The following is a 9244-nucleotide window of genomic DNA, read 5'->3' as shown; positions in this document are numbered from 1 at the left end:
AAAAGGGCCAACTTCAATGAGTTGAGGAGGTTAGTGGGACAGGCGCTGGGGTCCTTCAAAGTAGAGGAACTCAGTGCCCAAGCTGAGTGGTCATTCCTTAAGGAGACAATACCCAGAGCCCAAGGGGTGACAATCCCAACAAGAAGCAAGGGGGACAATAGTGCTCAAAAGCCCCCCTGGCTCACCAACGGCATTCGTGAATGCCTGATTGCCAAAAAGGAGGAGTACACCCGGTGGAAGGGAGGGGCTATCACCAAAGAGGAGTATGCCTCCACTACTTGGGTCTGTAAGGGGGTTGTTACAAAAGCTAAGGCAGATACTGAGCTAGGGCTAGCATCAAGGATCAAAGATAATAAAAAGTCCTTTTTAAATATTTAGGGGAATGAAGAAGGCACCGGGTAATGTGGGGCCCCTGCAGGATATGCTTGGCAATCTGGTGGTTGAACCAGAGGAGAAAGCAGACCTCTCTAACAAATTCTTCGCCTTTATTTTCTTGTGCAGGGACCAGGACTCCCTGACCAAGATTCCAGACGGATTCAGGAGAAATGCTGCCAGGCCTAAGGTTGGGGAGGACTGGGTTAGAGAGCTTCTGGAGGGGCTGGACGTGTTCAAAGCAGCAGGTCCAGATGCTCTCCACCCCAGGGTGTTGAGGAAATTGGCAGGGGTTATTGCAGGGGCCCTGGCACGGCTTTACGAGCACTCATGGTGCTCTGGCCAGGTGCCAGATGACTGGAAGAAAGCCAACGTGATCCCCATCTTTAAAAAAGGGAAGAGGGAGGACCCGGGCAACTATTGGCCCATTAGTCTTACTTCAATCCTGGGAAAACTCTTTGAGATTATCAAGGAGCACATCTGTGATGGGCCAGCAGCAGGGATGATGCTCAAGGGCAACCAGCATGGTTTCATTAGGGGCAGGTCCTGTCAGACCAACCTGATTGCCTTCTACAATCAGGTCACAAAAGCATTGGACACAGGTGTCACGGTGGATGTAGTCTTTCTGGACTTCAGCAAGGCCTTTGACACTGTCTCCCACCCCATTCTGATTAAAAACTAGGTGACTGTGGCATTGATGCCTACACAGTCAGATGGATTGCAAATTGGCTGAAGGGTCGTACTCAGAGGGTAGTGGCAGACAGGTATTTTTTGACCTGGACAGAAGTGGGTAGTGGAGTTCCCCAGGGCTTGGTTCTTGGTCCCGCAATGTTCAATTTCTTTATTAGTGACTTGGATGCCGGGGTGAAAAGCAGCTAGTTTAAATTTGCTGATGATACCAAGATTTGGGGTGAGGTGGGCATGCTAGTAGGGAAGGACAGATTACAGCAGGATCTGGACAGCTTACACGGGTGGGCTAATGAAAACAGGATGGGTTTCAAATACTTACAAGTGCAGGGTGCTGCACTTGAGGAGTAGGAACCACCAGCACACTTATAAGCTGGGAAACTCCCTTCTCGAGAGCATGGTAGCAGAAAGAAATCTTGGAGTCATTATTAACTCCAAGATGAACATGGGCCGACAATGCGAGGTCATGGTCAGTAGGGCCAACCGTACCTTGTCATGCATTCACACATGCATCTCAAGCAGAGCCCAGGAGGTGATCCTCCTCCTCTATGGGAAGGGGATCAGACCTGATGATCTGCAAGGTCCCTTCTGACCCTACTTCTATGAATCTATGAATCTATACCTGCATGGTTACTGCACAGTAAGGCATGAGCATATGTCTTACTGTGCAGTAACACCGTGTGTGTGGACTGACTTGGGAGTAACTTTACTCCTAAGTCGATGCACACACAGCGTTACTGAGCTGTAACACCTACATGTGTAGACGCCAGTCTGAAAACCACTTACTGCAGAGTAAATACATGTGTACACATGCCCACTTTGTTCTTGAATGTATCACATACTTAAAAGGCACAACACTAAAGTAATAGAGATTTAATTCAATTTCATAATGCTTTTGTAAAGACAACAATCAGTTGTAACTGTTATGATATGCTGTATATTACTCTTCTACAGAAAACACTTTATTTCAAGCCAAGATAACATAGTTTTTGATTTAGAATCATTAATGATACAAGACGATAGCTGATGTATAATGTATAATCTTTTTCTAATAAGAATTTAACTGAAGCATATTACTATACCTTCATCAGAATTAGGGATGCCACTCACTGCTTGCACTGGCTCAAATGTATACTGAAAAGGACTTAGCTGGACTGTATGTACTGAATTCTGTAAAAAACAATTATTTCATCAGCATAGTATTTAAAATAATTTTAATACTTCTGTAACTTCTAATGTTTTATTTAAGTAAGATACTTTATATTTACAAGAGTATACAAGTTGTATGATTTTGAGTTAAAAAATTTACTGCACGTATTTTGAAATATATTAGGGGTTAACAGAGTTTTTCAAAGGCCTAACACTGTTATATACCTATGACTATATTGGGACTGGTAAGCAACTGCCTGCATTGGAGGAATGTGGAGAACCATTACAGTAGGAAGAGAGCCTAGGTCTTTTTTGTTTAGATTCATTTTAACACTTTCAGCAGTGATTACAGAAATCTGAGAAGCAACATGGTAGGTTTAAAATTCCTTGAAAAACAAAAGAATTTTGATGTTTCTTTTAACTCTTCCCAGATCTGGGCTAAATAACTTTGGTCAGTGGTGCCTCACATTACATGAAAACTTCCCCTTACCTATAATCACATTCACTGGATATCTTTTATTTCCACTATAGCTACTTTGTCAATGGCACCATCAGGAAAAGTACCTGTAAGGAGCCTGTGTACAACCTTAGTTCCACAAAACAGGAGCAGGAATAAGTCAGATATAAGCCTTAGAATGGTCTTCCCAGCACTGATTTTTATGCTGAATGAATACAGTGTTAGATACACTTGATCTGAGCCTTCAAGAGGCCAAAATAAAAGCATTAATCTGAAACTTATTTAAACAGCTACCTGGATACTGTAATGGCACTATATTACAAATAAGAAACTGCTGTCACTTTGCCAGACAATTAAAAAAGAACAAAAAACCAAAACCATGGCCATATCTACACGAGATACTGAATGTGCTGTAGCCTGAGAATATCACGTAGTAGTGTCGCGTGACAGCAACAGTGATGCAATGCTATTGCGCAGTAGTCTTGGGCTATTGAGTAGTCAGAGTCACAAAAAAGCTGTTCATTGAAGCTGCTGTGCAGGAAGTCAGGTTACTGTACAGTCATTTAGTACTTGTTTATAGAAGTACCAAACAAGTACTAAATGACTGCTCAGTAATGACTGTGCAGTCAGTCTTGTGTAGACACGACCTGTGTTGATTATTATTGATATTATTTGGTATGTCTGTCCCCTTCCTGACTGTACACTCTGTAAATTCTTTGACGATTAATTATTTATATTAACACCAAAATTTTTACACCATAACAAGCAGATCAGCTTCAATTAGACACTTTATTTAAAAGCCCTAATTGAACATCTGACCATATACATATACTTTATTCTATGACTATAGCTCTAATGTTGTTAACTTTTAAATCAATTACATGTATCCTTGTGCCAACAACAACATTTATGATGTAAGACATATTAGATTACATTAAACTAAATCAAACTACACTGCGAGGTCACTACCACTAAATTGCAACAGCTACAGTAATATTTAATTTGCTATGTTTAACTCGATACCTTAGACACACAGTGTTGAAAACAAAAAGTTGTTCTCCAAAAGAAATATTTATGTTTGGAATAAACAAAAACAGCTGTATGCTTTCTACAAAGATATAAAGTAACTTCTAGTTTATGTCATTTTGGTGATGGGTTGATAGCAGCCAAACTTACACAAAAATATTACATCTGTTATAAGGATAAATAAAACAGTTAAAAGGTAAAAGTAAGTAAATATAATGCAGATGTTTAGAGAAATTATTGTAGTGCTTTCAGAAACTTTGGGGCTTTCACACTCGTCAGTGGACTTTCCTTCATATTTTTCCAAACACTTGTTATTTTTCACTGCTGATGTAATCTAATCTGAAAATTAGTAGCTTTTCCTTGAAAATACAAGGCCTTCTTTTAAATTAATCATAAGCAGTAAATAATAATAACTAGAAAGTAACTAAATTTAGTACATTTTATGTTTGCTAGTATATAATGATAATAATAATAATAATTTTCCGCTTTCCTCCATTTTCCCCTGCTTTGCCCTCCACCTCCCAGGTGCTAACAGCTAGTGGGGGACAGGGCTGGGGGAAAAGCCATGCTGGGTCAATTAGCTGCTGGCCCAGCACAGCTTTCCTTAGGCCTGCCCTCTGCTAGCTGTTAGTGGCCGGAGTGGCAGGAAGGGGAAAGTGGAGGTCCCCTGCCAGGTCCCCACCCTGCCCCCCTCCAAGACCCAACCAGAACAGCCAGGAGGACGTGTGGCATGAGGGGGAGGGAGGGAAAGCCCCCATTGCATGCCCCCTCAACTGTTCTGGCTGGGTTTGAGGGCGGCAGGTCCACACTGGCAGCCTGCAGCTGGAGGGAGGCAGGGCTGGGGAGAGATTCTATGCTGGCTTCCCATTTCCCTGTGGCTGACAGCAAGGGGTTGGGAGCGTGTGTCCAGCAGCCAGTCTAGTATGTCCTGCCCATCAGCTGCATTTGGCTGTTCTCTGCCATCTCCAGCATGCTGACCAATGCAGGCATCAGTGTGCCCCGACCACACCAAAGGAAGAATGTGTCTTCTGTTCATACTGATCCACTGTACACAGTTTAGAGAAACCTGCAAAGGTTTGATCGATTCTCCCTCAGACTTTTTGAATGTCTGTACCTAGCTTTACGTTCACTTAATAAATGGTCTGACTAGTCTCTGGCTGAAGAGTACCAGAAGCCAGACTACACCTTCTAGACACCTAAATAGATTTAGGCACCTTATACTATTCCATCCTGTTTAAATCCCTGAAAATTTCTTTATCCATCTATTTTTGTAATATGCTGTCATTTTAGGATTAAAACTAAGTAACAGAACAGCACCAAGGAGGAAGACTCGCACATCTTTTGTAGTAATAGTTTTATAAAGGACTTAAGAAACATACATTAGTAAGAGAAGTATGGCCCCAAGTTTGTTAGCTCATCCTAATTATGTTAGCTAAGGCATGGGTACACAAAAAAGTTACACAAGGGGTGTGTCTACATGAGACGCTTACTGTGCATTATCCTAATAACACTGAGCAGTAGCATGGCAGTTTAAACTCATGTTAATGTCTACTCTGCAGTGTTATTGGGCTAATGTGTAGTAAGCATCACAAAAAAACCATGCGCTGGTGTTACTCCACAGTAACTCTAGTTACTGCACACTTAGTTAGTACTTTATTATGCAAGTAGCAAACTAAATGGGCAGTAGACACACCCAAGATGCAGGAAAGCAAGCAGAATGCAAAACCAGAATGAAGCAGGACAATAATAGAACCACAAGCAATTGCTTCACATACTTGTGAGCAATTGTCTCATGCACTATTCATTAAACAAAAGGTGCCTAAAATAATTTGGTTAGTCACAGAATCAAATTCCCGCTTTGGAAATAAACAATTTGACTCCAGTTTTTATTTTCCATTATTTCTCTAGGAAGTTCATAGCAATAGGAGTTGATGTCTCGTAACAACTGGATTTGACTGACATTTTTACCTGAATATCCCAGTAACTGATATATATACCTGTGCAGGATGAGTGGGTCTCCATATTGTAGTTGCTATAGCTTGCCGTCTTTGTTCTAAAAGAGCTCTACGTTTAGTTTCAGCATTATCAAAGTTTTGTTTTCGTCTAGTGGCAGGAACAGCACCTAAAATGAGGAACAGAAAAAAGCAACCAGTTATGTAAAGACATGCTAGACTACTGGTGCTTTGATATTATAGTGCGGTATGACTAATGAATAAATAATAAACTTTGAATTACTTTTGTGATATTATGTCTGATGTACCAGAAAGTTATAGCTAGTAAAGCAGGATTCTTACCATTTATTGAAGAAAGAAATCCATTCATTCTAGAAACTGACTTTAAATTGGTCATGAGACTGCTACCATCAATCGTAAAAAGAGATATACTAGAGTTAGTAGGTTGCAAGTTAGAAGAAAAGGAATTATTGTAGTGTGTGCCATAATGCCGGAAATCACCTGAAAAGAAAGTGAATGTAATAAATCTATATTATATATATATCTATATATATCTATAGATAGATATATATAGATATATATATATGAAGAACTTTAAAAATTTAAAAATATGATGAAATATTAATCCAGGAAAAGATAAAAAATTAATGATAGCTTGAAATGAGCTCTTTGGTGCCTCAAAATTAATTTGACTGGTAAGTAAGACATGATGTGTCAGGTCTATCAAAAACTCACCGAATAAAGTTTCTGCCAGACTATTAGAAAAGATTATTAGAGAATTTTGGCCTTGATTCTTAAACTCTCTCCCTGATTCATCAAAACATTTCAGCAAGCATTTCACGTTGAGCATGAGATATCAGTTGGAATAATTCAAAGATTCAAAGTTGAGTATATATTTGAGTGATTTACTGAAAGGATCAGAGTTTTTAATAACCTGTAGGTTCAAACCTTTACAGCAATGATTCTCAACCAGGGTGCTATGGCACCTGCGGTGCCTTAAGATACTTTCAAGAATAATGAAATGTTAGTATTGTTAGGTGTGCAAACATGATTCACAAGATAAACGCAGAGATTTTAAATACAAATCTACAGTGTTAAAAACATTCTGACTGGTGTGTTCTTCACCACAGAAGAATTTCTCTTCTTATTTTTTGGTACTCACAAATGAGTGAAAGCTAAGAGCTGGAATTTTCTGAGGACTGCTTTGAGTCTAATGATGTGTGCTTGAGACTAAACCTGTTGAGAACCACTGCCTTACAGAAAAATATGATTTGGTTAGAAAACACAGAACTTGAAACCTAAACCTTATTTAAAATATGGACAGAAGGACCTTTATAGCTGCTCATTTTATTCAGTAAAATAAACTTTTTGCTCCTTTACTGTTCTCTTCATTTTGTTGTTTTATAATGTATATTCAGTTGTATGTTGTAACAGATCATATTTTTACTTTCTAAGTCACTTACAAACACTACTGAACATCAGGGCATTGCTGCAACAGCACAGGTCACTGAACAATTACTGTACTTACTTTTATACCACATGTACTTTTCCCCCCAAAATCAGCCCTCCAGAATTGGCATGTGTCTCTTAAGTGGGGAAGCTGATTTTTCTTTACTGGAGCAGAACAGGGAATATGGAAGAAAAGAAGCAAACAGACAGTGCTAAAATAGCAGTGAAAATGCCTGTCACTTGTTGCAAGCAGCACAGGTAGAGTCTAGTGTTAATCTTCTCACAGCTGCTGGTGAGGCAGTAGCTTAGAGCTGAAAAGCCACTGATCTGGCTGAGGGTGAATGAGCTGCTGCATTCAGTCTGCAGTATTTTGATGAAGCTTGTGATGTGCAAACAACACTTCATTATTTACTGGAGCGTATATAAAAAATTAGTAGCAGTAAAAAAACCCTCTTGCTGCTGACTCTGGAAGGGTCTGGGGTCTAGCCTTGCTGCAGTACTGCCACACCAGAAAGTTGCTGCCTCATCCAGACTTTCCTGGGATACCACACTTTCTGGACAGCCTCTGTTACCAGGAGGACTTCCTCTGTGTCACATAGGTGGCCACTGTTCTGGAAAAATCTTTTCCTCTACATTCTACCTTCCAAAAACTGGGTGCGTGTCTTATTTGGAGGTACGTGGTACGTGAGAAAATACAGCATGAGTGCAGGGCTTTAAACGCACATTATTTTTGTAATGCTAAAAGTTTGAACACACATTAAAATTGCTGAAGAAAAGCTTCCTGCACAAAGAAGTTCCTGTTTATTTGTTGTGGACTTACAATTTTTATGGTAGATCAGCAATTATTTTAGTGTGACAGAGAGCATGAATGTGAGGACAATTGCTTTTTGTTGTGCTGAAGCAGCTGATACAACACAACAAATGTAATGTGTGTCTAAGTCCCACGATTCACTCCGTCTTGGAAGACACTGTGGGGCAAGGTCACTGTCTTTCTGTAAGGCTGTACAATGTCTAGAAAATTCTGGGGGCTACTATAATACATATGATAAGCCATATAGGAAAAAGTTGGATGTTTAAAATAAATGGTCTGACGTAAAGGATACAAAAGTTTTTAAAGAACAGAAATTGAAAAAAGGCTAGTGTTGACTTTCAGCAGAAAGGCGATGTTTTTATCCAGTACTATCTCACCTCCACTAGAGCACTGGAGCAAAATATTGGCATATGATGTGCAAAATGTGTTTTAAAAATTGCATTGCTTATTTGTATTAAGTCACAGAAAGGTTGGCTACAGGGGAGGACCTAGTACGGGAGCTGCAGATTCGCAGTCACCTTGGGGACAGTGACCACCAATCAATCCAATTCACCATACGGCATAGGGTGGGTAAGATAACTGGTAGGGTGGAAGTGATGGACTTTAGGAAGGTTAACTTCAGTGCCCTTAGGAGTCTAGTCAATGATGCACTGAATGATAGGTGTATTGGTGAGATGGGAGTCCAGGAAGGGTGGTTGTTCCTAAAGGAAGTGATCCTTCAGGCGCAGAGGAAGACCATCCCAGTATGAGAGAAAAGGGGGAAAGGAGCGAAAAAACTTCCTTGGCTAAACAGTGAAATCCAGGGGAGCCTAAGGGCAAAAAAGAGGCATATAGGCAGTGGAAGCAGGTGGAAGCTACCAAGGAATAGTATACCTACTTGGCCTGCACTTGCAGAGAGGTGGTTAAAAAGGCCAAAGCAACTACAGAGCTGAGGCTGGCAGCACAAATTAAAGACAACAAAAAGTCTTTTTTTAGGTATGTAGGGAGTAAAAGGAAGGCACGGGGCAGCATAGGACCCCTACTGAACAAGGAGTAATTAGCGACAGACAGCGGGGACAAGGCTGAGCTATTCAATGAGTTTTTTGCCTCAATGTTCCTGAACAGGGCTCAAGATAAGTCTCCTAATGGGTTCTCAGATGGACATCAGAGGAACACCAGCCCACCAACTGTTGATGCTGACTTGGTGCAGTCACTTGGATGGACTGGACGTGTTCAAGTCAGCAAGCCCAGATGAGCAGCATCCCGGGGTACTGAAGGAATTGGCCGGTGTCATAGCAGAACCACTGGCACGGCTGTTTGAGTGCTCGTGGCACTCAGGTCAGGTCCCAGAGGACTGGAAAA

At 40.7% G+C, this 9244-nt stretch overlaps 1 protein-coding gene across 2 annotated transcripts in view; it reads right to left on the bottom strand.

Annotated features, from left to right (window-relative positions):
- CEP126 (centrosomal protein 126) overlaps nt 1-9244 on the bottom strand; it is a 74909-nt gene that overhangs the window by 19216 nt on the left and 46449 nt on the right. The window contains exons 7-9 of one of the 2 annotated variants that reach the window (XM_019525159.1): nt 5986-6144; nt 5689-5813; nt 2142-2229 (exon numbers count right to left, since the gene is read on the bottom strand). In XM_019525159.1, coding sequence (XP_019380704.1) covers nt 2142-2229; nt 5689-5813; nt 5986-6144 — 372 coding nt within the window. The remainder of the gene's footprint in view (nt 1-2141; nt 2230-5688; nt 5814-5985; nt 6145-9244) is intronic. The other variant, XM_019525160.1, reaches the window with a different exon arrangement.

Source organism: Gavialis gangeticus, unplaced genomic scaffold, assembly GCF_001723915.1.
Source record: "Gavialis gangeticus isolate Ggan-Ray unplaced genomic scaffold, GavGan_comp1, whole genome shotgun sequence".
Classification (NCBI taxonomy): domain Eukaryota; kingdom Metazoa; phylum Chordata; order Crocodylia; family Gavialidae; genus Gavialis; species Gavialis gangeticus.
This window is presented reverse-complemented; position numbering and strand designations above follow the sequence as displayed.